The sequence below is a fragment of the Fusarium odoratissimum genome (assembly GCF_000260195.1).
Source record: "Fusarium odoratissimum NRRL 54006 unplaced genomic scaffold supercont1.37, whole genome shotgun sequence".
NCBI lineage: Eukaryota > Fungi > Ascomycota > Sordariomycetes > Hypocreales > Nectriaceae > Fusarium > Fusarium odoratissimum.
Genome location: NW_022158720.1, coordinates 164,922 through 191,172, shown reverse-complemented (window position 1 = coordinate 191,172; position 26,251 = coordinate 164,922). Strand labels below are relative to the sequence as shown.

Sequence of the window (26,251 nt, the reverse complement as noted above, 5' to 3'; positions counted from 1 at the left end):
AAGCTCCAACGGATAATTGACCTCCGTCTTCCGGATCACCCTGGCCAATCGATAATGGTTAGTCGATGCTCCAGGGGTGAGGCAGAGCATCTCCACTTAGCACAAACGCTAGCGTATACATTGCGTCACGAAAACATCGGCAGCTTCAAGCTAGAGCTTGACCATTTCTGATCGAAGCCACGGAATCTTGTTTTTCTACGAAACTTCCCTTTCTCTGATTGATCAAAGTTAATCACGTTGCTACACAGATCGACTCATTAGCGACGTCACCCTTGGTTTGAGATCGATTGATCTCCCTTCAAAATCCCCGAGATCTGCTACTTTAAAAAGAAAACATCCCCAAGCCACGTCGCGACCTGGTCTAGCGGATTCACTTCGACTTGCTTGTTGATCATCATCTGCAACAACCGTCTTTCTATTTTATCCAAAATGGCCCACGCAGGCCTCGTCCAGACCAGTTTGATCTGGGTCGCTTATGCCGTCGCTGTCGTCCTCTGTTTCGCAGCAGCTATCATCACAACATTTACCTGGCAAACACCCCGCGAACGTTCCGCCGTTGTCAGCATTGTCGCCATCATCAGCTTGACCTCTCTACTCGCTACGGTTCTACTACTCCCTGTCGACATTGCTCTCGTCTCTGCGACTGCCTCTGCAACACTGGGTGCGAAGAAGGACTGGGCTACTCCCGAACGCATCGACAGTATCCTCTACACTCTCAAGGTCGTCTACTACAGTCTATACAGCTTCGATGCTCTCCTCTGTTTGATCGTTATCCCCTTCGCCTACTTCTGGCATGAGGAGTATGACGAGATCGAGGTTGAAGAGGAGGGCCGAACCTTGAGCAGCCGCTTCTTGGCCGCTGCCAAGTACACCCTGTTCTTCGTCGCATTCGTCGTCGTTCTGTTCTTACTTGGTTTCTTCGTCCCCGCCGCCGGCGATAGCTCTCAGTCGCACTGGGATCTCGACTATTTCAAGAAGCTCGTTGCTCAGAACCATGGCGAAAAGGCGCTGACATTTGCATTGGGTCTTCTGCTCACCCTCGGCACACTGCTTTACGTTGTCTACACCGGCGCCGGCCTTGCTCTTCTCCCAATCTCGTTCATCAAGGCGGCACCTTCAATCTCGGCTCCTCAGCTACATCAGACAACTGCTTCCCAGCTTGAACAGAACCGCGAACGCCAGCGACAGATCGAGATGCGCAATGCTGGCCGACAAGAGGGCATGTCTCGAAAGGATCAGCGCGAGCTCGATGCTCTGGTTAGGGAAGAGCAGACTCTCGTACGACGCGAGAGACTCGCGGCCGAAGCTCAGGGTGAAGGTCGCAGCCGAATTTACCAAGCTTGGCTTAAGGTCTGCGCCGTCTTCCGCCCTATCAAGCTCCTCGGTGGACTCTTTCTCCTCCTTCTGTCCCTCGTCATCTTCGTATCGATGCTCATCACTGGCATTGACAAGGCCAAGAACTCGGTTTGCAAGCAAAAGTGTGGTTACATTCTTGGCCAGATTCACGTCTTCCAGCCCATGAACTTCATCTTCGTCAAGTCCGCCAAGGCCTTCCCCGTCGACTACATCCTCATGGCTCTTCTGGTGCTCTTCTTCTTCAGCAGCTCCATCTCTGGCATTGCCACTGTGGGCATTCGCTTCCTCTGGGTCCGTATCTTCCATATCCGCAAGGGTAGAACTGCTCCTCAGGCTCTCCTCATTGCGACTGTCATGTTGGGTCTGATAATCTTGGCCACCAACTATGGTATCGCTATGTTGGTTGCTCCTCAGTATTCTACCTACGGCACCCAGACATTCTGCGCCAACGAGCCTGAACATCCTGGAGATCAGCCAGACTGCCGAAACCACAAGGACATGATCCATGCTTGCTCCGAAGCACTGAAGTACAAGCACGCCAAGGACGTCTGCACACCATCGGTCATGTCAACATTCCTCAACCGCATCACAATCACATGGCCCTTCTTCGGTCTGGTTGACTTCTGGGCTCAATTCGCCTTCCTCGGTGTTTTCCTCATCGTCTTTGTCACAGCTCTCTTCCGCACCCCCAAGCTCAACCTTTCTCAGATCGACGAAGAAGCCGAGGCTGATGAGGAAGAAAGCCTCCTTGCCTCTACAGGCCGACGATTCGGCGCGACATGGCAGGATGTACGAGGAAAGCCCAGCAGCTCAGGAAACGAGTCTGCCAATAACGGCAACGGCTCACAATCCGCTGCTTGAAGTTCACATATAAAATAGTATGAGTGAGTTCAGATTGATGCGGGCATCTTGATTTTGGCACGGCAACACGGTGGTTCGGAGTTTAGTTTCGCAATATTTGGGTATCTGTTTTTAACACGCAAGGAATGGCAAATGGTGGTGAGGTCTAGCTTGAAATTGAAATGGTTTATGCTCCCAACGCTACTTTCTTCTTCTTTTCCTTCTCCTTCTTATCTTTGGTGAATTGTACAGCCTTGTGACTCCTCTCGTCGAAGCCAGCTTGTGGTCCCCGATGCATCTCGTACCAGCATCGTGTACAGTAAACGTCATCGTCACAGCCTGGACATCGCACCGTTGCGTCTTCTAGACAAACGGTACACCAACTCTCCACATCGTCATCGGTGTAGTTCGTCCGTGAGGTTAGACGATTCACCGGTTGGCCTGAAGGTTTGGACGTAGGTACCGACGGAAGGGCGAGGGAATCTTCATCGGGAGATGGTGCGCGTAGAGCAGCGAGGCGGGCGGTTATGTCATCTATATCAGCACTTCCAGCGCGCTTTGAGGAAGGAATTTCGGCGAGATCTGAAGGAACGTCCGGAAGAGCGATATCTTCTGTTTTAGAAGTTGTTTGTTCGGGCTCAGACTCAGATTCCGGATCGGGAGTTTTGGTCTTTGCGAGGGCTGCTTCGACTTCTGCTTCGTCGCGGAAGCGGGCGATGACTTCATCGACATCTTTGTTCATAGCTTCGCCATCTGAATCATCTGAATCATCCGAATCATCGTCCTTCTTATCTTTCTCGTTTTCTGTATCCTTTGGTATTGAGTCCGCGAGTTGTTCTAGAAGTGCTTTGACTTGTGCATCGTCTGGTTCAGGGTTAAAGCCTTCTTCGGGTTGCACATCGCCGAGTAGCTCTTCTAGAGTTTGATCGTCTGTTTGGAAGATGGAATCGTCTTCTTCATCTTCGAGTTTGGTAGATTCCTTCTTTGTTATCCTTTCTGGTTGGGGTGTTGGCCTTGATGGTGGTTGGGTTGTCTTTGGTGCTGTTGCTGGTGCTGGTGAAGGTTCATCGCCACGGTCTCGTAGGGACTTGAGACGAGCGGCTAGTGTATCATCTCGAGTTGGTTCCTTTTTGCGCTCAATGAGATCAACCTTGATCCTAAGGCAGTGTTAGTTGGGGTAGATATATGAGGTCTGTAGGTAATATACTCTGTTGATACTGGCTTCTCTTGACCTGCGCTGTTGCCCCTAAGGGCATTTAGGCGGTCAAGTAGGGACTTATCGAGATCTTTAGACATAACGTGTGAGCTCGGGGGGCTGAGAGTGAGTCTGTATGATGGAGCTATGATGGGTGATGTTGTTGATGAGATGTTATGATGAAGCGAAGTGAGCTTCAGATGAGGATGGCGGGGGCGGGGTTGTTTGCGCCCAGGCTTGGCTGAGGAGTCAATTTGAGGCTCAACTCTGGGCCTTATACAGGGAAAAGTATAGCCATGCACGTCACGATCTTTATTAAGCGAAAAAGAGCGGACTTCATCAAACATTCAGCCCTATGGCCTACCCAGGTGTCATAGAAGGACGGCATTCACGTCAATGTGGTGCATGTGCGCGACCATACGACAAATATCCCTGCCCTCCACTGCAAACATCACATCACATCCAGGCACTGCATTTCCTGCCTCAATAACGCAGGTAAATACAGTGCAGAGTCGGTTCCGTCCCCTGTCGCATCAATAGCCAAGTTGAACCACGCGCTGGGTTTCAGTCACTTCAAGAATGGAGTTCATCCTGAAGGATTGTGGTGCCTCAAATACGAGATGGTTTAGATGAAGATCACCCATTGACTGACGACATACCTACGACCAGTCAACTGATAAGACAAGTGAATGCCTCTACTATGTTCGATTTGTCGTCGTCAAAGATCATGGAATGCATTGATCATGGTCAGTTGCCGATGTCTCTCTAATCTAATCGCTATCTAAACGCACAGAGGCACGTACACGCGTCGCAGCCAAGACTTACGCATGCTCGGAACGTGGGCGGCGCCAAAGTTTAAGCCTCTGCCGTGCATCAGCTATTTTTGCCCATCAGTGCCTTGATTAGCGGCCTGCCATGGGTCCATGCAGCTGAAAATGGAAAATCCATGTCTCTGATCCCTTGAAGTCAATAAGCGCTAGAGAATGTAGATTCCAAGGTGACGTGGAAACATAAACCAGCAGTCTTCCTCTGATCCTTTCTTTTGCTGTTATGTTGCTATTCACTTCTTCACAATGCTTACAATGCCATCGCTGCGTCTAAGCGCAAAGTCAATACAGATCACAGCAGCTATTGCGTCGATATGGCTCTTCGTCGGCGTTCTTTATCACTATCGCGATGTTTCTTTTTACACCCCGAATAATAATTTCCAGAGCACCTCGAAACCGAGTTCGAATTCGCGCGGTGTTGAATCGATAAAGCTTGGCGCACGATATTTTCTCGATTATCCATTGAACGACGAACCGAAGGCGATTTTTGGAGAACTTGGACAACGGACGGAATTGTTGCGATCTTGGATTGAGGAATTGGAAGGGCGAGACGACAGTCACGAGACGGCGGAACTTGTTGGACAAATTTTGGAAAAGCAGTTTCCTTGGCTCAATTCGAAGCAGGGTGTTTCGCCGCCTCTCGTCGATATCTACAATCGTCTTGGTCTTTCGCACAACAGCAAAAGTGTGAAGTCTGATAAAGCACTAGCTGGAATCGTTATCCCCACGGGCGAAAAAACACTTCGATTTGCATGCCATCTCGTCGCAGCATTGACGCGCGTCCACAAGACTACCCTCCCCATTCAAGTTGTATACGCAGGAGACGATGATTTATCCGCTGCTGGACGGAAAAAGATCCAACAAGCTGCTGATGGAGTCAAGATCGAAATGCTCGATGTTCTTACTGTTTTTGACGACAATACACTAAAGCTCGCTGATGGCGGCTGGGCGATAAAACCGTTCGCTGCATTGGCTAGTCGCTTCGAGCAGGTCATTCTTCTCGATGCAGATGCAGTATTCTTCCAGGATCCTCGACATCTTCTTCTTCAAAATCGGTTTAAAGAGACTGGTGTACTACTCTTCCATGATCGGTTGCTCTGGAAGAATGGGTTTGCGGATCGCCAGGATTGGTGGCATGATCAGATCAAACATCCCGGTCCAGAGACGGAAAAGTCGCTTGTTTGGACGGAACGATACTCTGAAGAGGGAGATTCTGGTATTGTTGTGGTTGACAAGTCCAGACTTGACGTTCTGCTTGGACTCCTCCATATTGGATGGCAGAATTCGGAGCGGGTGCGTAATGAGGTTACGTACAAGATCACGTATGGCGATAAAGAGAGTTGGTGGATCGGTTTCGAAGCTACAGGATCCAGATACTCCTTCTCACCTCATTACGGCGGCATTGTCGGGTGGTTAGGTCCAACAAAAGCCGAACTCGACGCCGCAAAGAAGGCAGAAGAGGAGAAGAAACAAGAGGACAACAAGCGCGATGACAAAGAAGAAGTCCGCGTCTGCAGCTTCGTCATCGCACACGTTGACCAAAACGAGAAACTTCTCTGGTACAACGGCGGTTTACTTAAGAACAAAGCCGTCAACCAAACAGAATTCGAAGTTCCGACGCATTGGATGATTGATCAAAAGTGGCACAAAGGCGGAAGCAAGCAAGCAATGAGTTGCATGGTTGGAACGAAAGCGAGTGCATTGACGAGCGGAGAGAAGGATGTTTTAGCAAAGTCGATACAAGTAGCGAAGGACATGGATGGAAAGTTACATTTGGTCTGATATGAAAAGACTTGTATTATGTATGTGTAATATTATGAATGATATAGAACGTTGAACAAGGATTCGAGTGTTTTGTACAAGAACTGGAGACGAGTTGGCGGGTTGAGAGAGCATCGGAGGTCGGAACCGCGAGATGATCGACATGAAGGATTGTGGTCCCATGCAAATGTGCAACGGATAATTCCTGAAACGCGTGTTGACGATGAAAGACCGTTGAAGATTCCGGACCCGGTTCATGTCTTCGGCGCCGTTTCATAGAGTTCGGAACCGTCTCACGCCACCGCGCGCCGGACATGTACGAATGTCCGTATAGAAGACCGTAAGACCGTTGGAGGAAGAAATGAGTATAAAAGGACAAAACACGTCACACAAACAAAATTATCTTTATTACTGTATAAACCAATCAATCCTTTACTCAGCTTGGATAGAATCAAATCTTTTATTTGTTTAGTCGGACAACAAGATGGCACTTCGTTTACCTCTTCGAACTCGCCCTGCACCGCTCATCGCAGGACTCACGGTTGGAGCAATTGGCATTGCAGTCTGTTCGAAAATGATGTTTGGAACAGCTTCAGCGGAATCTCGCGAAGTGCAGAAGATCTTCAAGGGTGGCTTTGCGTCGGTTAAGCTGCCGTTGCATAGTTCGGAGGATGAGACGCATGATACCAAGAGGTTGCGGTTCAAGCTGCCTCAAGAGACTGCTATTTCTGGACTCCCGTTGACCTGTGAGTATACTGCGCAAGGTATCTGGACCACTGCTGACTGAGTATAGCTGCCCTGTTGACGTTCACATGGCCTGAGGGATCTTGGCTTCCTACACCGAGACCTTACTCTCCCATCTCACCCTCTGGTAAGCCACCCGCCTTCCAACTTGAAGTAACTACTGACTTGGGTAGATGAACCCGGCTATGTAGAACTCATGGTCAAGAAATATCCCAACGGCAAAGGAAGCGGCTATCTCCACTCCCTCAAACCAGGCGACCAACTCTTTATCCTCACCACCCTCCCCGGCTACAAATGGAAGCCCAATAACTTCTCGCACATAACCCTCATCGCCGGCGGCTGCGGCATAACACCGATCTATCAGCTGGCCCAAGGAATTCTGCGTAACCCTGAAGACAAAACTCGCATGACTCTTGTGTTTGGCGCAAACACGGATGAAGATGTTCTGTTGAAGAAGGAGCTCGATGGTTTTGCCAAAGAGTTTCCAGAGAGGTTTAGTGTCAAGTATACGGTTAGTAGACCGAAGGAGGGATCGGCGATGAGGAAGGGGAGGGTTGATAGGGAGCTTCTGGAGGAGGTTGTGCCGAAGGGGACGGAGAAGGTTTTTGTTTGTGGACCGCCGGCTATGGAGGAGGCGCTTGTTGGGAAGAGGGGGAATGGTGTTTTGGGGGAGCTGGGTATTGAGAAGGGGAAGATTCACAAGTTTTAAAAAGGTGTTGTAGAGAAGAGAGTATGACTGGTGAAGATTGCATGGGGTTGGGGACATGAACAGCTATCCCACTCTGATCAAGGTGTATATTAGGAGTCAGAACGCATTGTACAAGCATTTCTCATCTTCATATTCGTACTTGCACGATCAATTCTTTTGGAGGCATGAGATATGAGATAGAACTTTGAGTTCATGGGAAGACCGTGATGGCTCAAGTTCAACCAGAGGCAATGATGAGGGTGACAAGGTAAACATACAATTGCTAATTCCAGTTTTACAGAACTACCTAGTTTCCAGTAGCAATACTATGCCTAACTCCCAAGCTACCATTAGTCAAAAGCGATCTCGAATCCCTCTCCGGCACAGCAACCTCATCCTTCATATCCGAAGCTGACCCATAGCCTCCACCACCAGGCGTCAGAATGATGATCCTATCACCTGTCGCAAAATGCGACGTCTTTCTCGGTCCCAATGAAACCCGCCTCATAGCCCCTGTCACAGGATCTTTCCTGACCCAAATATTCTGCCCCCTCTGACCCTCTTCTCCTCCCTCAAGACCATAAGGCGCCGTGACTCGTCGATCCGTAAGAACAGAGACCTGCAGAGGCATGCGGAACTCCATCTCTCGAACACAGCCATCACCACCCCTCCACTTTCCAGCACCGCCACTACCGTTCCTTATAGAGAACTCATGCAGAATAACAGGATATCTCTTCTCCAAGATCTCCGGATCCGTAATCCTCGTGTTCGTCATGTGCGTATGAACAGCACTGGCACCATGCCAACCTAACCCAGCACCAGCACCTCCACAGATGGTCTCGTAGTATCCGAAGCCCTTGGTGACTTCACCGGTAACGGGATCTGTACCGCCACAGCCGAAGCTGAGGTTGTTCATTGTTCCTTGGGAGGCGGCTGCGGCGTTGAAGGCGCGGAGGACGAGATCGGCGATCTTTTGGGATGTTTCTGTTGTGCAGCCAACTGTGGCGGCGGTGGGGGAGGGAGAGAGGATGGTGTTTTGGGGACAGACTACTTTGATGGGCTTGAGGCAGCCTTGGTTGAGGGGGATGTCGCCTTTGGAGATCATGGAGCGGAGGCAGTACTATTGAAGTTTAGCTCTGGCCAATGATTGAAGAAGGGAAACTTACCATGATGACGGAGTATGAGCATGTTGGTGGCGCATTGAGGTTACCAGAGTGTTCGGGTCCAGTACCCGTAAAGTCAAAGACGGCATCTCCAGTCTCTTTGTCGATGGTGACCTTGAGCTTGAACGGGATACCATCATCGTTATATTCCGTCGCTTCAAGAACACCGCCCTCATGCTTCGCAGCAAATTGTTTAAGAAGATCCCGAACGGACTGGGCTGCATTGTCCTGAATAGCATGCATGTAAAGCTGAACAACAGGCCAGGTAAACTCCTTGATAAGAGCTCGAATCAATTCAATACCCTTTTGGTTGGAAGCGACAGCAGCCTTGAGATCAGCGATGTTCTCAGTCAGAGTACGAGTACCGCTGCAGCCGGGAAATGAAGCAGGTTCGTCATAGAGATGCTTAATAAGACCGGCTTCATCGAAAACACCCTCGTTGATCATCTTGAAGGACTCAATAGCAGCACCTTCTTGCCAGAGTTCAGTGGAGTTGGGAGGCATGGAGCCAGGGACGATACCGCCGATGTCTGCGTGATGGCCACGGTTGGCGACGAAGAAGATGATCTCCTTGGGGTTCTCTTCATCATCGAACACAGGCGTGATGGTGGTGATGTCGGGAAGATGAGTACCACCAGCTTGAGGATGATTGCTGATGATGACATCGCCGGGCTTCAATTCACCAGCCTTGTATCGCTGAGCTTGGTATGCGATGGCTGTGCTCATGGAACCAAGATGGCTGGGGACATGAGGTGCATTGGCGACAAGACCACCGTCAGCAGAAAAGATGGCGCAGGAGTAATCTAATCTCTCCTTAATGTTGACAGAGATCGAGGTCTTCTCCATGGTATGGCCCATCTGCTCAGCAACAGTCATGAAGCGATGTCCGAAAACACTGAGTGTAACAGGATCAACAGTTTCAGTCGCAACATTCTGCTTCTCAGCCTTGTCAACCTCGAGGATGACATGCTCGGGAAGAATGACACCCTTGCTGAGATGATCGACGACAATGGTTTGGGTCTTGTCGATGATCATCGCAGGACCGGTGATGTGAACGCCGGGACTCATGGACTTGAGCTCATAAACGGGAGTTTCGGTCCAGCCGTGATTCTCGAAGAAGATCTTTCGAGAGAAGATGGGTGTTGGAACGGGAGTTAGACCATCGGATTGGTACTTCTTGAGCTCTTCGAAGGGGCTGGAGATGTTGAGAACGCGAGACTTTCCTACGCTTCGAACTCGAACGTCATCGATGAGGATGTTGCGCGATTGAGAGAAACCGAACTCTTGAGTATGTCTGGCAGTAAATGCGACGCCTGCCTCGCCAACGTTCTCTGACACAGGGATCATGAGAGACGTATCGCTTCCCTGGTAACGCATGTTGAGGAAGTACTCATGCTCAGTAGTCTTGGCGTCGAAACCTTGAGACTCGAGACCCTGGGCCCCCTTGGAAGAGAGAGACTCGAGGCGGGCTTTGATCTCGGGGACAACTTCTTCGGAGAAGGTGATAGCGGAGGGCTCTTGGTTCTCAACAACGACATCGGCGAGAGCCATGCCATATGCAGACAAGATACTTGAGTAGCAAGGGATGATGGCACGCTTGATACCAAGATCTCGAGCGATAAAGACAGCGTGTTGACCACCAGCACCGCCGAAAGAACCCAGATTGTGGCTCGATGCACCGTATCCGCGACCTTCACTGAGTGTTCGAATGGGTCGTGTCATTGTCGCATTCGCAATGGCAAGGAAACCCAATGCTAGAGTCTCGTGCGTGAATGGCTCACCACCCTCCTTCTCCTTGTTGACGATCTCTGTGAGAGCAGCGAACTTCTCTCTCACAACATCGCGATCGAGTCGACGGGGGAAGAAGTCGGGAATGATTCGTCCGAGGAGGAAGTTTGCATCTGTGACAGTCAAGGGACCGCCTCTGCCGTAACATGCAGGACCTGGATTCGCACCAGCGCTGCTGGGACCGACCTTGAGGAGTCCGTTCTCCCAGGACAGGATCGAGCCACCGCCTGCAGCGACTGTGTTAATGTCAAGTTGGGGAGTCTGGATGGTCACTTCGGCCAAAGTGTTCTCAAAGATGTGTTCCAATGCACCCGAGTATCTTGCGACATCTGTACTGGTGCCACCCATATCGAAGCCCAAAACAGGGGTGCCATCAGCATCGTCGTAGCAAGTCCTCGATAGACCGACGACACCTCCAGCAGGGCCACTAAGAACACCCCTCAGTCCGGTGAACTTGGACCAGCTTGTAAGTCCGCCGTCAGATTGGCAGATGAGGAGCTTGTTCGCACTCTCATCTTCCAACTGGCCCTTGAAGTTCTTGCGGAAGCCATCCAGGTAGGCAAACGTCATTGGCGTAAGGTATGCGTCTGCAACAGCCGATTGACTTCGCGGCACGTACTTGGCCATGGACTGCAGAACTGAGGAAGCGGAGACTTTGAAGCCCATTTCCTCAGCGAGCTTTGTGACTTGTAACTCGTGGTCGGGGTATGTGTATGAGTGCATGAGGCCGATAGCTAGGTTCTCGAAGCCTTGAGCTTTAAGTTCCTCAAGGTCTGCGCGGATAGCATCAAGATCTGGTTTCTTCATGATCCTGACAACTTCTCCTGTTTGACCAACTACAAGCGCTGGATCCGAGGAAACATCAATCGGGCCATCTGATGGAGCTTCGCTTGCGCCCTCAATGGTGACTCGTTCATCAATCTCCACGACAGTTTCGTAAAGTTGCTTCAAGCGACGAACCGAAAGATCAAAAAGATCAGGTCTCGCCTGGTTTCCAATAAGAAGAACATCCCTGAAACCCTTTGTGGCAAGGAACGCTACGCGATCACCCTTTCTTTCGAGAAGGGCATTGGTAGCGACTGTAGTGCCCATGCGAATGGACTCAATCGGCTCAAGATCTAATAATGAGCCCTTGGGTATTGTTGTGTCTAGGGCGATCTCTAAGATCTGGCGAATGCATTCTGTGGGAGCATCATCGTACTCATCAGGACATACTGAGAGGATCTTAAAGACGATATGCTCTTGTCGACCGGGGACTTCGGCCCATGCATCTGTAAAGGTGCCACCACGGTCGATGGCGATGCGGATGCCTTGAGATGACATTGTGAGAATGAGGATCAGGTTTAGGGGGGGGATAGAGTGTGAATAATGAGAGAGAGATTGAGATGAAGATGATTTGATGACATGGTCAAGCTTGGACGACTTGAAGCTGTATTATATTAGACAATCCGGGGTACATATCGCCCACGCCCTCAATGTGTAAGTGGAGTGGATTCGCTATCATCGCCTCCAACACCGGTATTGGTCAGAATCTGCTTAATCATCGGCAACTCCAACAAAGCCGATCAATCTGACCGGCAACTTTGGACTTACCGGTTCATCTCCACCATCCATCCTCGGTATCATCAACGGCAAATACAGTCGATTACCCCAGACTCGGACCCGCATTGTCGAAGAGTTTGAGATCATTCCATTACTCAACGATTTGCAAGGGTGATTCAATCGAAATGAGCACGCGACGTCCAAGAAGATTGCTTGCTGCGTGAGATGCCCTTCTGTTTTGTTGGCTTGTGATGATTGATCTGATTGTGAAGTAGTTGCCATCGATGCCACTCTCAGAAAATCAAGTGTTCGGGTGACAAGCCTTGCCAGTCTTGTAAGTCGACAGGCAGGGCGGATGAATGTGAGTTCCCTGCGAACAAGGAACGGAAGATACCAATTGCTGAGAGGTAAATACCATTCAAATTATCCTAAGCCATCCTGGCATGATCTTGAATCATCTTGAAGTTATCATAACATACTAACATCATGTTCAGTTACCTCAAGAAGCTCGAAGAGGATAGCAGGCAGCTTCAGGCCATCACAACCCACAACCAGACTCCAGAAACCAACCCGACATTCACTCCCTTCGATGACCAGGAAGTCCAAGCCGATGCCCCTCCGTCTCTTTCAAAAGAAGAAAGCAACCTGTTCAATCCACTCTTCGACCGACAACCCGAAAAGCCCATCCATGAACGATCCTCAGAACCAGGCTTCATCGGCGAAGCCTCGTGTGCTGCCTTCAGCAACAGACTTCTATCATGTCTCGACGATACCTATACCCCATCGACAGCTGGTCTGTCAAACTATCATCGAATGAACACATATGGGAGACTGCCAGTAGATCAAGGACCGGAATTTCCAGAACGGATGCACGTCAAGTTGCTTCTTAACGTCGCTAGACGATTCATTGGGAACTACCATCCACTGTTTCTGAAAGTTACGTTCATGAAAGAGATTGATGCTGTTTATCGAAGGGAGGTAGTACCATCAGCGCTATGGCTGTGTAAGTTTTATGCACTCATGGCCCTGGGAGAGATATATACACATAGAAGAGGAGTGGGTGACAACAACAGAGTACCGGGAACGAACTACTATGTCAGGTCGGTCAACTTGTTGCAAGAAAATCAGGATCTTTATGAGGAACCTTCTTTGATGCAGGTCGAAGTTCTTACACTACTAGTAAGCCTCGTTCCTTACCACTCGCCTGCTGATGTCAACTAACTATAGACCACCATCAGGCCTGGGCATCAAACATACTAGGTCGCATACGGACAGCATACTGCTATAGTGGAATAGCTATGCGTCTCGCTCAAAGTCTCGGCATGCACAGATCTGCATCAAGACATACCACGCTCACGCCTGTTGAACGAGAGAGTCGACGGCGAACATGGTGGGTGCTTTACTTCTTCGACCGGTTTTCAGCATCAAAGCTTGGTCAACCTATCACTGTCCGAGACGATGATATTGATGTTGAGATGCCAAGCATGGATGGTCTGACAAAGGACGAGATGGCGGAGTTTCTTGACCCGCAGAATCTCATTACTAATATTAAGCTTGCTAAGATCATTGGAAATATCTGTAAGTCGTTGCTCTTCTGCCTCTTCCTTCCGTCGCGTTGCTAATATTGGCGTGTAGTGACACATATTTATGGCATACCCAAAGCTACGAACGGTCTCTATATACATCAAGTCCACGGAATCTTAAAACAGCTTCGAGAATGGCACGACGAGCTACAACCAGACATGCGCGTCAAAGAGCGAGGTACTCCTAGACCCGTCGCAAGTCTTCATCTTGCGTACAATCAATGCATTATACAAACAACCCGCCCCGTTCTGCTTCACCTGTTCAAGACACAGTTTCAGCTAGGCAATAAAGTGAGAGAAGATGCATTGCCACGACAGAATGTCTCTTCTATCACTCTTGCTTTAGCAGAGAGCTGTGTCAATGCTGCGCAAGCATCAAGCCGTATCGTGGAAGGCCTCTTCCTAGATGGTAGCATTGCGACCTTTGGGTACTGGGACGCACATCACATATTCTCAGCAGCTATGATTCTCATCATGTCAGCGGTCATGAAACCCACAGCCGTTAACTCAGATCATCTTGAGACCTTACTAAGTGTTTTGCGATCCCTGAAGAATGATGGAAACATCCCAGCCGTCGACTTCTGTGAAAGACTATCAGACATCCAAGCCCGGGTGTTGAACCTGAGGGCAACAGGTCGTTTGGACGGCATGAGCTTCGATAGGCCCCCGATGATTACCCATACACCCAGCTCTCTGCCAAAGGAAGTTCCACAAGCTCAGGACCAAGCTTTCCAAACACCAATGAGTATGGATAATGGCTCCGGGATTTGTGAGTCTGCAATTATTGGCTACGAAAACGTAGATATCTTGGGTAATCCTCTTATTGGCAGCTTCCTAGATGGAAATCAAGTACAGTGGTTGGATGTGTTGTTTACTGAGGATGGAACCCTGAGGGAATTTGCTTCTGAGATTGAAGAACCATTCCTATTCAGATAGTACACAAATGATATAATGTCCTCGGTGACATTCAGTCAGTAACCATCAGTATAATGATTGCCGTATTAACACTTTGGGATTCTGAAAGCCTCTCGTTGTTGTGCAACTCTACATACGATGTATTTATTTCACTACGTAGCCATTCTCGAGCGTGGTGATTATCCGCCAGCTGAGTTGGTAAACCAGTCATTTCCTGCCGACAACTCATTACTCCCAGTCTCGTGAATTGTGGTTTTCCGTAGACACACAGATAGGCTACTGATATCCTCTCCTGCAAGCATAGCTATTGCCATATCGTTTATCACTTATATATTAGGGACTAGTTTATATCTTATATTTTTCTGGTTTTATAAGTATTTATTAGCCTTAGAATTCAAATTTCTATTAATTTAATATATGTAAGTAACTTCCCGACTTTGTAGGTTTATATGGGCATGATCATATAATGCCTTAAAGGTTGCGTTTTGCCAACTTGACGGTCCGACGACCTTATCTTATCCTAACCTGATTCGATTGAAGTCACATGTAAAGGCAAAAACGTCCAATTGAGTCGCTCCGAACCTTAAATTAGCTCCGACTCTCAGCTCGCTTCCACAACCGCTACACTTTGATGTAACTGGACAGTTGCCTCAAAGATGCTAAGATTCCAGGGACGCAATGCATCGGCTTGCTACAACTGCCATCGCCAAAAGGTCAAATGCACTGGGGGTGAGTGACAGCTGGACGCGCCGTAATGGCACCTCAGACGGATGATACCATACTGATGCCCATGTCTGCGTAGAGCAACCATGTCAGCGATGCTCGAAGGGTCAGAAGGCCTGCGTGTACCCTGAAACTCAAGACAGTATAATACCCATGCCGGAAACATACCTACGGAACCTGGACCGCTCACTGAACGAACTGACCGACGCAATCCGCACGCATCGGTTTCACCATGCTGAACCCATTTTAGCCAGCAATCCTTGGACTCATGATCGGAGACCCGTTAATCAATGCCAGTCCCAGCCAGAGTACCCGGCTAGACGAGGTGCCCCCGATTCGCTGGTCGAAGATTCGACCGTGGAGGCTTTCATCCGCAGGCTGCGTGAGGCCGTGGGCCAAGAAACCAACCACCTCACACCTATCCCACCACGAGATCACGGAGAGGAGAGATCAGAAACTTTGCGTGCGTAAAGACCTCCGTTTCTTCCCCAGAACTTAAGCAGTGTCTGACCCCGATCCGCCTTCAGTGAGCAGGGAAAGCCTGTCGCTGCCCCCGTACGAATACGCATCACAGCTAGTGGCCAGAGCAGAACAAGAGTTCGGCGACTGCCACACCTTCCTTCGCAAGTCGTTTTTAAGGCGGTTTCATGCCACATACCGTGGCCAGCAGTCTGAGACCTATGATAGGAAATGGCTATGTCGCCTCTTCTTCGTTTTGGCGCTCGCGGAATGTACAACAACCACTAAACAGCCGATCCAGCTTACCTTAGACAGAGCAGTGGCCCAGGCGACCCAAATGGAAGGTTTTGCTCCATCAGAAAACATGCTGTCTTCTGGAGTGGAGCTTTTCGAGCACGGCCTCTCGCTGCTCAACACATCCTATGAGGAACCCACCGTCGACGATGTGGAGGCTTTGAACTTGGCTGTAAATGACTGTCTGCATCTTCAATAGGCTCAAAGTAATCTAACTGTTGCGAAATATAGTCCCACTGCTGCTACATCCTGAACCGCCGCATGTCCGCCTATGCGTACGCTGGACAGAGCGTACGACTAGCCCATTGCTTGGGACTGGACCATCCAGCACCTAAGTCCCTGTCCAAACTGGAGCAGGAACACAGGAAGCGGGTCTGGTGGACTGCCTTCTGCGTGGACCGAATGATCAGCACAGAGCTTGCTTTGCACCCTGCATATACTGGTCTTGGCCAGGAGCTTGGCTATCCAGACTCTTCTGGCTTGACAGATGAAGAAGAGGAAGAGTTCTTTGACCCAGTCTTACTAACAGCATTAATTAAGTTGTGCGAGATCAAGACAGATGTTGTGAATACCGTCAGTCGGCTCAAGCATAAAGATATCACAGAGCCATATCAAGTCTTGCGTCAATGTCTACAAGGATTAGACCGATGCGGGAGGGAATTGCCCGAGAGAGTGTTTTCTGGGGGCAGCTCGCTCCCAGAGAACCGCATATGCTCGTCTCTTGCGCTGCGCTACCATCAGGTATGTTATCATATGCCTTTTCCTGCCCCAACTCGCAAACCCTAGTCTCATGCGTGTTCACCAGTGTTATATTATGCTTCTCCGGCCTATTCTTTTACATCAATTCACGTTTATGCTCCGTAACAAAATAGTTGTTGCACTATCTGACGAGCTTTACACTATCAACAACATATGTCTTCAAGCCGCGCGAAGCAATGCCCGAATTCTGCTCGAGCTGGCCCAAGCAGGAGAGCTCGGTAAGCGTATCCTCAACTTTAGCAGCAACAGTGGAGAAAGCATCATTAATCACTGATTACTTCCACAATAGTGAGATACGGCTATTGGGACTCAGCTCACCTCTTCTCGAGCCTCGCTATCCTCACTATCGCTCAATCCATGCGCAACCACCAGCCCAACGCCTTTAGCTGCACCAGAGAGGACATGTTGCGCGACGCGGAAACGTACAGCAAAGGGCGGAATGTACTCGTGCACATGGTGCAAACAGGGAACATGGCCTCAAGGCAGCATCTCAGCATGCTTGAAGAGGTCGAACGTCACGGCACTGTTCTGTCTGCGCTGACGGCCAGGGACGATGCGCTGCCTGTGGAATCATCGTCTTCGGAAGAGGTGACCACGGAGATGGAACTGGATTTTGAGTGGTGGGCATCGTTGAGTAGCATGTCTGCCCAGACTACTAGTGGTACTGGAGGCGATCCATTTGCTTTCTTATAATCGAGTTTTGATCTGGAGTAGGTTGGCTTGTCGTGCCACTACAGCTTGAGGGAACCCGGCCATGCCGAATGACTTGGGTTTAGGGATGTAACTTGGCAAATATCATGATCAAGTAACTAGCTGCCGAACCATCTTGAATTATATTCATTGATAATCTCGCTACTTTGTAGGAGCGCCCATAGCATGAGTGCGGATATTGTTCTCCATGGTATCCTATTCTAAGAAGTGAAAACTGAAGCTTGAGTTTTGGAATACCTCGAATTCTGGTCTTAAGTCCCAGTCTCTGCCTTTAAGAGCCATGACAGAGCTGTTGGGGCCAACATCGAGCATGAAAATGGGACTTGTGCAAATTAAAGTGGCATGAAGTTAAAGAAAGTGGAGTGTGCTATTATCCTTGCTGACAAGGAGGTAAGGTATGTCTGTCTCTCACAAGGAACCCCCTGGAAGTACTTCCTCCAACTATAGATTTACAATGGCAAAGATAAAAGATATGTCTGCATATACATCAAACTATTTGCTGAACTTTCCCACGCCATTGGTGTCAACATGCAAAAATTCGGCCGGGTCCTGATGGTCTCCTATGAAACCAACACCGCCAACGGCTTTATCTAAAGAGAAGACTCGGGTTAGCTCAAGATTCCAAGCAGGTACTAGTTACTGGAGCCCCTAGTTCTTACAGTAGCCGGTCAGCCTGAGGATGTCATCAGGAAAGCTGCGAGCAGTTTCAATAGGAGTGGACAGAATCTCCTGCTGGTCCTGGCGGTAGAAGTCTCGTTGGCTATGGCAGACGGAAAACATTGGTCAGCAATACATATAGTCAATCACGGCAGTCTACTAGTCGGCTGACACTGCCGTTCAGTCAAATAACTTACCCGAAGATTGCGAACAAGGTGCGCACCGCGTCTGAGTCGGTCCTCTGGCATTGGTTCGTGCCGCCTCCATGATATGTTGCTATGAGTAGACATTTCGCATCAGCTTGCCAGTTTTTCATGCAATTCGCTACTGCCTGGGACACCGCGACCGAGAAACTACTTACTGCCGAGCGTGAAGAGAGCTGATCCTGGCTCCATCTCTGCGTACGTGCATCCCTCGACTTTAGGGGCGCGATCAGGACCCCACAAGTGGCTTCCAGGAATAACGGCGGTAGCCTGTATGTCCCATTATCGCGTCGGTCAAAGTGGTTGAAGCGAAGAGGAGGTAGAGCGTCCAACTTACGCCGTTCTTGTACGTAGCCCTCGAGCCCGCAATTAAGCAGCCGACCATGGGGGTGAAAAGGGGGTTCTTTGGGTCATGCAAGCTGCCGGTGCCGTAGTTGACGTCGTCCTGTAGTCCGATCAGCGACAATGGGAAAAAATGGCAATTCGGAGGTCAAACACCAGCTTACCCTGTGTAGTGCTTGTCTCTCGGCCCCCGGGACCAGCCGGATGGCGGCCGTTGAAGACAGTATGTATCCGCTCTTCCTGGTTGTCTTGTTTGCCCCGTTGAAGCCCACGAACTCTCCGCTGCAGTGGTCTCTGATTTAGCTTCAACACCGGAATTTCGTTCAGTAGACCTTACTTTAAGAAACGAGCCATGACGCCCTGCCAGACATCCAGACGGATGATCTTGATGATTTGCTCTGGCATCTTGGCCAGGAGGCCCTACATGCATCGCTCGTGTTAGAATTGCACTCAAAACTAGATGAAATGCACGCACATAGGCACGCTGTGAACCCTCTGGGAAGAAGTCATCCCCAAGGTCCTTCTGCGCGGACTTGGGATCATACATCTTTCCACCAGAGAAGAATGGTTCGACTTTTGGATCAATGTGTTAGTACACCATGTTTTGTCAAATAAGGGGTGGCCATCCAGCCTGAGCACTCACTTGCACGCATTGAATCATTCAAGAGCTCGGGTTCGAGGAAGTTGGATACAATTACACCACCGTCTCGCGCAATAGCGTCTAGGATCTTGTCCAAGGGCTCAGAGGCGTCAATGGTAGCGATTTTGGGCGCCATTGCTAGGGTGGGGAATGAAAAGATGAATAGTGAGTATCAGAGAGGGAGAGGGAGGAGGAGGCAAATACGGTCAGAAGAGTTTCAGCGCCTCTTCCAGGAACGTCGATGCTGCGACTTGTGCCAGCATGTTGTCTCTACTTTATTCTTTTATAGCTAGAAACTCACAGTGATCAACTGCGGTAAGACTCAAAGGCAGTCTGTGTGTGCGTGCGTGTAGCCCCTGGGAAGCGGGCGACGTGATATGATATGTCGGCGATGCGCCGTAGCTGCCGACGTATAGAATCTTTGCTGTGATTGGATGCGCGCCTTGGATTGAACCCCTTCTAACCTAGCGTACCCAGATCGATCTGAACCAGGGAAGGGATCCGCTCATCGGGACCCACCGCCGTAGCGGCCGACGTTAAGTCAGCTTGACCAGTATAGGAGAACGCTCACGATAGGCAAAGCGATCCTTGGCTTCAACCTACACATCCTGGAACCCCCCCTGCAGACTACCCTAAGAATATCAAGTTCGTGGCATACGAACTTCCATTACGGCCGATGTCTGGCTAGTTAAGCCTTAACCGTAAGGCGGTAGCCCAGTGCAGTCCAGAGTGTAGATTAGCCCAGTCATCCCTTTCTTTCTCTTGTTGCCGCGAGACATAAAAGGATTATGTGCCGCTTGCTATAAATTGTTTTTCTCTGTGTCAATCCCAAACGTTCTACCTGCCTGAAGCCCCCAGCTCCCCAATACCTCTTACCTACCTACGTGTAGCGCAATGGAGCAAACCCCAAGTTCTCCTGATATCGTCCAGGACATCAACAAGAAGGAGGATGGCTCAACTTATCAAGAGCGTGTATCCATAAGTAATGGGCAAATGGTAAGCCTGGCATACCCTCGTCTTTCATCGACTTGAGTCGGCCTGTCTGACAGAACGACGTTGCGTAAAGAGCGACAATATGGCTCCCAACACGGACATGGAAACGGCGATCCAGCATTCAGTCAACCATCGCAAGTTAAACTCGAGGCAGATCCAGCTGTTTGCCGTCGCCGGTGCTATCGGCAAGTAAGCCATTCTTCCTCTGAATCACACATATCAGCTTTGCTAATAGGGATACTTTACTATTGCAGCACTCTCTTCGTGAGTATCGGCAAGGGCCTTCTCGCCGGGCCGCTCGCTCTGCTGGTTGGCTTCCTCCTCTGGGGCTCTGTCATCTTCTGTATGGCGCAGTGTCGTAGGGCTCCCATGCGTATCTCAGGATGCTTTTGGGCCGGCATGCTGACTATGTGTGCTCGTTACAGAGATCGAGATCGTGTCGCTGCTGCCCATAGATGGCGCTCCCATCCGCCTCGCTGGGCGCATGATTGACTCAGCCGTCGGAGTGGCTGCCGGATGGAATTACTTCGTGAGTCTTAGTCTGCTTTTATTGATCATGGAGTTCTCTTAGACAGGATACTCATAGTACATTCTAGTTTGTGATGATCTCATACGTCATGTTCGAAGCGACTATCATAAACACCATCGTCACCTACTGGGGCTACGACCAGTCGCCTGCCATCCTCATCTCAGGTATATAATAATGCCTCCTCCGTTGTGTCGACCGCCGTCCTGAGCTGACATTGTGACAGCCACGCTGCTGTTCTTCTTCTTGATTAACGTGTATCGAGCAGATCTCTTTGGCGAGTTTGAATGTAAGCTATCCCCCTTCTTGACTTTGCTGTTCCTGTTCTTGTTGTACTGACCTCCTCTCTCCCGATCTCAGTCTGGGTGGCATTCGTCAAGATCCTCCTTGCCATCGGTCTCATGCTGTTCACTTTGACTGTCATGCTGGGCGGGAACCCCATGCACGATCGTTTCGGCTTCCGGTACTGGCAGAACCCGGGGCCTTGGGTCGGCAACACGGCGCCAACACGCCTGCAGTCATTTGTCAACGGCGTCAACGTTGCTGGATACTGCATAGGAGGACCGGAGTACCTCTCTATGGTGGCCGGCGAGTCCAAGGATCCCCGACGCGTCATTCCGCGCGCCTTCAGGACCATCATCTACCGCCTGATCATCTTCTGCATCGGTGGCTGCATCTGCGTGGGCATCCTCGTGCCGTCCAACGACCCAAAACTGACGGCAGGTACCGGGGGCTTTGCGGGAGGCTCGCCATACGTCATCTCCATGCAGCGCCTTAACATCCCCATTATGCCATCTATCGTCACCTGCTGCCTGCTGACATTCGTCGTCTCGGGGGGCATCAACTTCACCTTCAACGCCTCGCGGGCTCTGCATGCCCTGGCACTGGACGGCCAGGCGCCAAAATTCCTGCGCCGCCTAAACAGGCACGGCGTTCCGGACATGGCCGTCATCGTAGTCATCCTGCTCTCTTGCCTCGCCTATCTGGCATTGGGGTCTGGCAGCGCGAAGGTGCTCAACTGGCTGTTGAATTTCAGCACCGCATCCGCCATGTTCTACTGGACCATCATGTCTATGACATGGATCCGCTTCAACTCCGCCATGAAGGCACAGGGCATCGACAGGAAAACCTTTCTGCCCACCGTGTCACGATGGCAGCCCTTTGCGGGGTACTGGGCTTTCGGGTGGTCGTTTCTCTTCCTCTGGGTTCAGGGCTACGCCGTTTTCCTCCATGGCAACTGGCAGGTGTCGACCTTCATCTTCAACTACGGCATAATTGCCTTTGCAACCGTGATTGGCATTATTTGGAAGCTCGTCAAGCGCACTCGGTTCCATCGCAGTAAGGAGATCGACCTCCATTCGGGGCTCGACTTCTTCGAGGCCTTGTCGGACCATTACCGACGCGAGCGCGAGGGTGCACCGCAGAACCTCAAGGACAAGGTCTTGGAGAAGCTGTTCTAAAGATATCAAAACGCTTTGATGTTTGTTGGTTCTGGCATACGCAGGAACTCCGCCTTTTGTAGCCTCACACAGCCTTGTCGAATCCCCTTAGGGAGTTGCGGAGGAGGCATTGGCCCAGTTGTTAGGTAGATAAGTAAATTTCGCAAGTTAACAAGTCTTTTCTGGATCAAAGGAAGGATAAAATTGCTAAGGCATGGGGCGAGGCAAATGGGGACAATGAGAAAGGGGGGCATCGTGATCAGTTGTGGCTTAAGCAAATGAGAGTCGACACGATACAGGAGGTACTCCTTTGGGAGTCCAAAATCCTCATCCCTACTATACCGCAGGATAATTAAATGCGGCCGTTCACTAGGCTAGTATCAGCTTAGACAGGTCCTTTGTTTCAGGGCGAGCGGATTAGCCTTGAGCTTCCAAGATTGCTATTCGACACTGGCTCGCTAGATTACTGTGTGATATGCTTAGCTTTCCGCACGGCAAGACAAAAATTGCCGTCCCGGGTATTCTTTTGCTGCACAGAATAAGAGAGAATAACATTGCTAGCTGAACCTCGTCGCATCTCACTCGAGACTTCATTTGCCGAGAGTCCCGGGAGCTCACCATCAACTCCTGGCGGAAGTTCTGCGATGATACTCTTGCTGTTGGACGGCATATCTCGCTTGGTCTGGCACTTAGAAATCACGATACTAATGTAACATGATGTGACAGCAGAGGGTAGATATCGAGAACTGAGATCTAATGCACCGTGTTTCCAGTCTAGCACAGATCCAAATGACAGAATTTCCCACTTCTTGGAAGATTTCATCACTGTTCTTGTACTTACACAGTCCTGCTGCTAAGAGGGTTTAATTCTAATTTCCACCTATCTGTCAGATGGGAGGGACAACGGCATTTATACCCAGTCTTTGAACCTGTGAGTTACTGCCTTAGAAGTTACTCTTAAATTTAAAAAGGTTCGTGTATAATTTTTATGGTTCTGTGTTATCAATGGATCAGGACCAGGCTCTCGCATACGCCAAAACTTCATGATGGTACTTCAGTACTAGAGAATATGACGCCTTAAAATACTATATTCAACAACATTTGAGATACATATTCTTGAATACATTTTCAGAGATAGCATGGCAGCCCCTTAAGCGCCACAGCATGGCATGGTTGACTAAGACCTTAACCGTGACACAGGGACTGGCTCAGTGCGGGATCACAGAAAGATCGATAGCGAAAGTACCATGTACGCACTAAGCAGAAGAAAACCTCTATAATCTTTAAGCTTTTAATTATAAGATATAGATTAGGAAAGATTCGGAGTTTGCTGCTGAGACCCGTGACTGAAAGCTTATCTCTCAAATCCCAATTTGGAATATCTGGGAATATTTTCAAGATTAGTATCTCAAACATTTGACCTGCTAGATATAGGATGGAAATATGTCATATGCTTGGATGCAATCGAGGCTTGAAAAGGGTTGTGTAAATGCGTAATGTCTTATCTTCAGATAATAGCGCAGCCCAGACGCCGATCATTAACGTTCCATCATTGTTCCATGCATTTAAAGTGGATCTGAATGATAGCAGGATGAGATAAGTGGTGCTGAATACTGAGGCGTTGATGGCAGATTCCAAGACACGAATTCCATCAATCAATGAGCTAGTAAACACCCTCTTGATGGCTGTAGATGGGAGCAAGTTTGAAGCACTGAATGAAGATACCGATAGTACGAGGTAATTTCTCAATAGCCGAGCTGAACAAAAATGACGTCTCACGGCATTTAGTTCTAGAAGCAGCCCGGCAAGTTAAAAATTGCCGGTTCCCTGAATCATGCCCCATCGGCAAACCCCTCACCAACCGACGCCAGCTCCACCAAGACAGGCAGGTCAACCAGCGATCCCCGGCCCCAAATCCCTGCCATGATGATTCTGGGGTTACAGCACGAGATAGTTCTTGTTACCAAATACAAATCCCACTCCAAGATCCGGGGTAAACCTCCGTGCGGAGATAAGACTCCTCGTTCTTAAATTGACTGGGTCCCATCACTCAACTTCTCTCCATCATCATCATCTCAAACTCATCCGACAATCTTGGATTCAAGAGATTCGCCACTATGACTTCAAAGCCGGATATCCTTCATGACAAGGAGATTGAGGAGCAGCGCACTGTTCAAGATGAAATTTATATCGATCCAGTTGCTGAGAAGGCGCTTTTGCGAAAGCTTGATATGTGGATTGTTCCACCTGTGATGCTTCTCTACCTTCTCAGTTTTCTGGACCGTGTGAACATCGGTAATGCGCGACTCTATGGCATGGAAGAGGATCTGGGATTGGTGGGCGATCAGGTGAATACCCGCCGATGAAAACTTGATGACTATACTAACAGATGCAGTATCAACTTGCGGTCTCGGTTTTGTTCGTCACGTACATCGCTTCTGAGCTTCCATCGAACCTCGTCATCAAGAAATTCAGACCCTCGCGATGGATCGCCTTCATCACCACAGCCTGGGGTATCGTCGCCACACTCACTGGTATCGTACAAGACTTCAAGGGCCTGGTCGCATGCCGCGTTATTCTTGGCGCGCTCGAAGGCGGTCTCTTTCCTGGTCTTACGATTTATCTCACCATGTTCTACACCAAGCGCGAATACGCGCTTCGAATCGGCTATCTCTTCGTCAGTGCCGCCATTGCAGGTTCCCTCGGTGGGCTGCTCGCTTACGGTATCGGCCACATGGACGGCGTTGCGGGATTACGAGGCTGGCGATGGATTATTATCATCGAAGGAATTCCGACATTCGTCCTAGGAATTGCTGTTTGGTTCTGGCTTGCAGATGACCCCGATTCAGCTCATTACCTCACCATCAACGAACGCGAACTCATCGATGCACGAATGCGACGACAAATTGGTCACACCAAGTCTTCGGATCAGATGCACAAGGCCGATGTTTACGCTGGTCTCAAGGACTGGAAGATCTGGCTTTTCTGCATTGGTCAGTTTGGAGGAGATACTATTCTCTACGGATACAGCACCTTTTTGCCAACCATCATCCGTGGACTGGGAGACTGGAACAATGCTCAGGTCCAGGCCCTCACGATTCCTTGCTACGCTATGGGGGCGATTACCTACTTAGTTGTGGCATGGTTCTCTGATCGAACCCAACGACGAGCTGTTTTTACAGTCATCCTTGGCCTTGTTTGCGCAATCGGGTACGCTCTGCTCGTCAGCCCAGCTCCATCGGGAGTCCGCTACTTTGGTTGCTTCCTCGCCGCGATGGGACTATATGTCATCGTCGGTTTGCCTCTGGCTTGGCTTCCTAGCAACAACCCGCGTTATGGAAAGCGTACTGTCGCCACTGGTCTGCAGCTCACCATTGGTAACTCTGCCGGAATCCCAGCTCCATTTGTAAGTACAGCCCATTCCCTTCCAAAGAGTCTCAGCTAACCCGACATCAGTTGTACAAAACTCACGAGGGTCCCCGATTCGTCAAGGGTCACGCCGTTTCTATGGCCTTGGTCGCCATGTCTTCATTGATCTACATGGCTTTCTGGGCTTGGTTCCGTCGCCAGAATAAGAGAAAGGTAGAGGGTAAGGAGGATCACAGGATTCAGGGACTGACTGAGGAGGAAGCTGAGGAGCTTGGAGAGCATAACCCAAGATTTCACTACACCTACTAAGAGGCTTCTAAAGCCAAATCCAGTTATTCTAGATATCTATTTAACCATCAAGATTTTGCTCTATATATATTTGTATTCTTTCAAGTCAGAAAAGAAATAACCGTGTAACCTCTACATTACAATGCGGCCCGTTTAAGCCCATGGTGGCTATGGATCTGGGGGGCCTCAATCTTTTCTCTTCGGCCAACCAACTTGCAGCTGAGCGACCAACAAGCCAGGTTCACCTATTGGTCAACCTTTTGATTCTGCCCAAGGCTTGTTTCCAATAAATCTCAATGAGGCTGTGCCATTGTCTGACGTCTCAATTTGGAAGTATGCCTTGCTCATAATCTCCACCTCCACATCTGTTGCTCTTCCATCTCGCATTTCCAAACTCACCGCTTCCATCTTCTTCCATCTTTAATAGAACTCATTAGGGTATTCGT

The 26,251-nt window shown here is 49.7% G+C and overlaps 10 protein-coding genes across 14 annotated transcripts; 7 read left to right on the top strand and 3 right to left on the bottom strand.

Moving 5' to 3' along the window:
* Positions 1 to 106: 106 nt before the first annotated feature.
* Positions 107 to 3,480, top strand: FOIG_13978 (lysosomal cobalamin transporter). The gene has a single exon (XM_031215162.1). It carries the CDS (start codon positions 430 to 432, stop codon positions 2,215 to 2,217), a length of 1,788 nt encoding a protein of 595 aa, XP_031055188.1. The 5' UTR covers positions 107 to 429; the 3' UTR covers positions 2,218 to 3,480.
* On the bottom strand, positions 221 to 4,102 carry FOIG_13977 (uncharacterized protein). 2 transcript variants are annotated; one of them, XM_031215161.1, is made up of 3 exons: positions 4,055 to 4,102; positions 3,404 to 3,999; positions 2,088 to 3,353 (listed from the first exon to the last, which is right to left on the bottom strand). In XM_031215161.1, the coding sequence occupies exons 2-3, from the start codon at positions 3,736 to 3,738 to the stop codon at positions 2,384 to 2,386; spliced, it is 1,305 nt and encodes a 434-aa protein (XP_031055187.1). In that variant the 5' UTR covers positions 3,739 to 3,999; positions 4,055 to 4,102; the 3' UTR covers positions 2,088 to 2,383. The 2 variants fall into 2 exon arrangements, with proteins under 2 accessions (XP_031055186.1, XP_031055187.1); XM_031215160.1 differs by having other exon boundaries at positions 221 to 3,353; positions 3,404 to 4,102.
* Positions 4,103 to 4,356: 254 nt separating this feature from the next.
* FOIG_13976 (uncharacterized protein) lies at positions 4,357 to 6,364 on the top strand. Its single transcript, XM_031215159.1, has one exon. It carries the CDS (start codon positions 4,465 to 4,467, stop codon positions 5,998 to 6,000), a length of 1,536 nt encoding a protein of 511 aa, XP_031055185.1. The 5' UTR covers positions 4,357 to 4,464; the 3' UTR covers positions 6,001 to 6,364.
* A 99-nt stretch (positions 6,365 to 6,463) lies between these two features.
* FOIG_13975 (cytochrome-b5 reductase) lies at positions 6,464 to 7,546 on the top strand (the record flags this gene model as incomplete). The annotated part of the gene is made up of 3 exons (XM_031215158.1): positions 6,464 to 6,725; positions 6,773 to 6,850; positions 6,897 to 7,546. The coding sequence occupies 3 exons, from the start codon at positions 6,464 to 6,466 to the stop codon at positions 7,430 to 7,432; spliced, it is 876 nt and encodes a 291-aa protein (XP_031055184.1). The 3' UTR covers positions 7,433 to 7,546.
* Positions 7,547 to 7,627: 81 nt separating this feature from the next.
* On the bottom strand, positions 7,628 to 11,834 carry FOIG_13974 (5-oxoprolinase (ATP-hydrolysing)). The gene is made up of 2 exons (XM_031215157.1): positions 8,578 to 11,834; positions 7,628 to 8,531 (listed from the first exon to the last, which is right to left on the bottom strand). Exons 1-2 carry the CDS (start codon positions 11,683 to 11,685, stop codon positions 7,719 to 7,721), a joined length of 3,921 nt encoding a protein of 1,306 aa, XP_031055183.1. The 5' UTR covers positions 11,686 to 11,834; the 3' UTR covers positions 7,628 to 7,718.
* A 154-nt stretch (positions 11,835 to 11,988) lies between these two features.
* FOIG_13973 (uncharacterized protein) lies at positions 11,989 to 14,655 on the top strand. 3 transcript variants are annotated; one of them, XM_031215154.1, is made up of 5 exons: positions 11,989 to 12,124; positions 12,180 to 12,311; positions 12,399 to 13,083; positions 13,143 to 13,482; positions 13,540 to 14,655. In XM_031215154.1, exons 1-5 carry the CDS (start codon positions 12,090 to 12,092, stop codon positions 14,421 to 14,423), a joined length of 2,076 nt encoding a protein of 691 aa, XP_031055180.1. In that variant the 5' UTR covers positions 11,989 to 12,089; the 3' UTR covers positions 14,424 to 14,655. The 3 variants fall into 3 exon arrangements, with proteins under 3 accessions (XP_031055180.1, XP_031055181.1, XP_031055182.1); XM_031215155.1 differs by having other exon boundaries at positions 11,989 to 12,311; XM_031215156.1 differs by lacking the exons at positions 11,989 to 12,124; positions 12,180 to 12,311; positions 12,399 to 13,083 and having other exon boundaries at positions 13,106 to 13,482.
* Positions 14,656 to 15,073: 418 nt separating this feature from the next.
* On the top strand, positions 15,074 to 17,527 carry FOIG_13972 (uncharacterized protein). 2 transcript variants are annotated; one of them, XM_031215152.1, is made up of 5 exons: positions 15,074 to 15,131; positions 15,205 to 15,588; positions 15,653 to 16,619; positions 16,684 to 16,855; positions 16,927 to 17,527. In XM_031215152.1, the coding sequence occupies exons 3-5, from the start codon at positions 16,140 to 16,142 to the stop codon at positions 17,328 to 17,330; spliced, it is 1,056 nt and encodes a 351-aa protein (XP_031055178.1). In that variant the 5' UTR covers positions 15,074 to 15,131; positions 15,205 to 15,588; positions 15,653 to 16,139; the 3' UTR covers positions 17,331 to 17,527. The 2 variants fall into 2 exon arrangements, with proteins under 2 accessions (XP_031055178.1, XP_031055179.1); XM_031215153.1 differs by lacking the exon at positions 15,074 to 15,131 and having other exon boundaries at positions 15,157 to 15,588.
* A 1,356-nt stretch (positions 17,528 to 18,883) lies between these two features.
* On the bottom strand, positions 18,884 to 19,326 carry FOIG_13971 (uncharacterized protein; the record flags this gene model as incomplete). The annotated part of the gene is made up of 3 exons (XM_031215151.1): positions 18,884 to 18,970; positions 19,026 to 19,123; positions 19,194 to 19,326. The coding sequence occupies 3 exons, from the start codon at positions 19,324 to 19,326 to the stop codon at positions 18,884 to 18,886; spliced, it is 318 nt and encodes a 105-aa protein (XP_031055177.1).
* A 476-nt stretch (positions 19,327 to 19,802) lies between these two features.
* On the top strand, positions 19,803 to 22,169 carry FOIG_13970 (uncharacterized protein; the record flags this gene model as incomplete). The annotated part of the gene is made up of 7 exons (XM_031215150.1): positions 19,803 to 20,186; positions 20,257 to 20,372; positions 20,438 to 20,541; positions 20,609 to 20,712; positions 20,780 to 20,876; positions 20,936 to 20,998; positions 21,070 to 22,169. The coding sequence occupies exons 1-7, from the start codon at positions 20,085 to 20,087 to the stop codon at positions 22,167 to 22,169; spliced, it is 1,686 nt and encodes a 561-aa protein (XP_031055176.1). The 5' UTR covers positions 19,803 to 20,084.
* Positions 22,170 to 24,075: 1,906 nt separating this feature from the next.
* On the top strand, positions 24,076 to 25,992 carry FOIG_13969 (uncharacterized protein). The gene is made up of 3 exons (XM_031215149.1): positions 24,076 to 24,496; positions 24,544 to 25,554; positions 25,605 to 25,992. The coding sequence occupies exons 1-3, from the start codon at positions 24,266 to 24,268 to the stop codon at positions 25,824 to 25,826; spliced, it is 1,464 nt and encodes a 487-aa protein (XP_031055175.1). The 5' UTR covers positions 24,076 to 24,265; the 3' UTR covers positions 25,827 to 25,992.
* Positions 25,993 to 26,251: the final 259 nt, after the last annotated feature.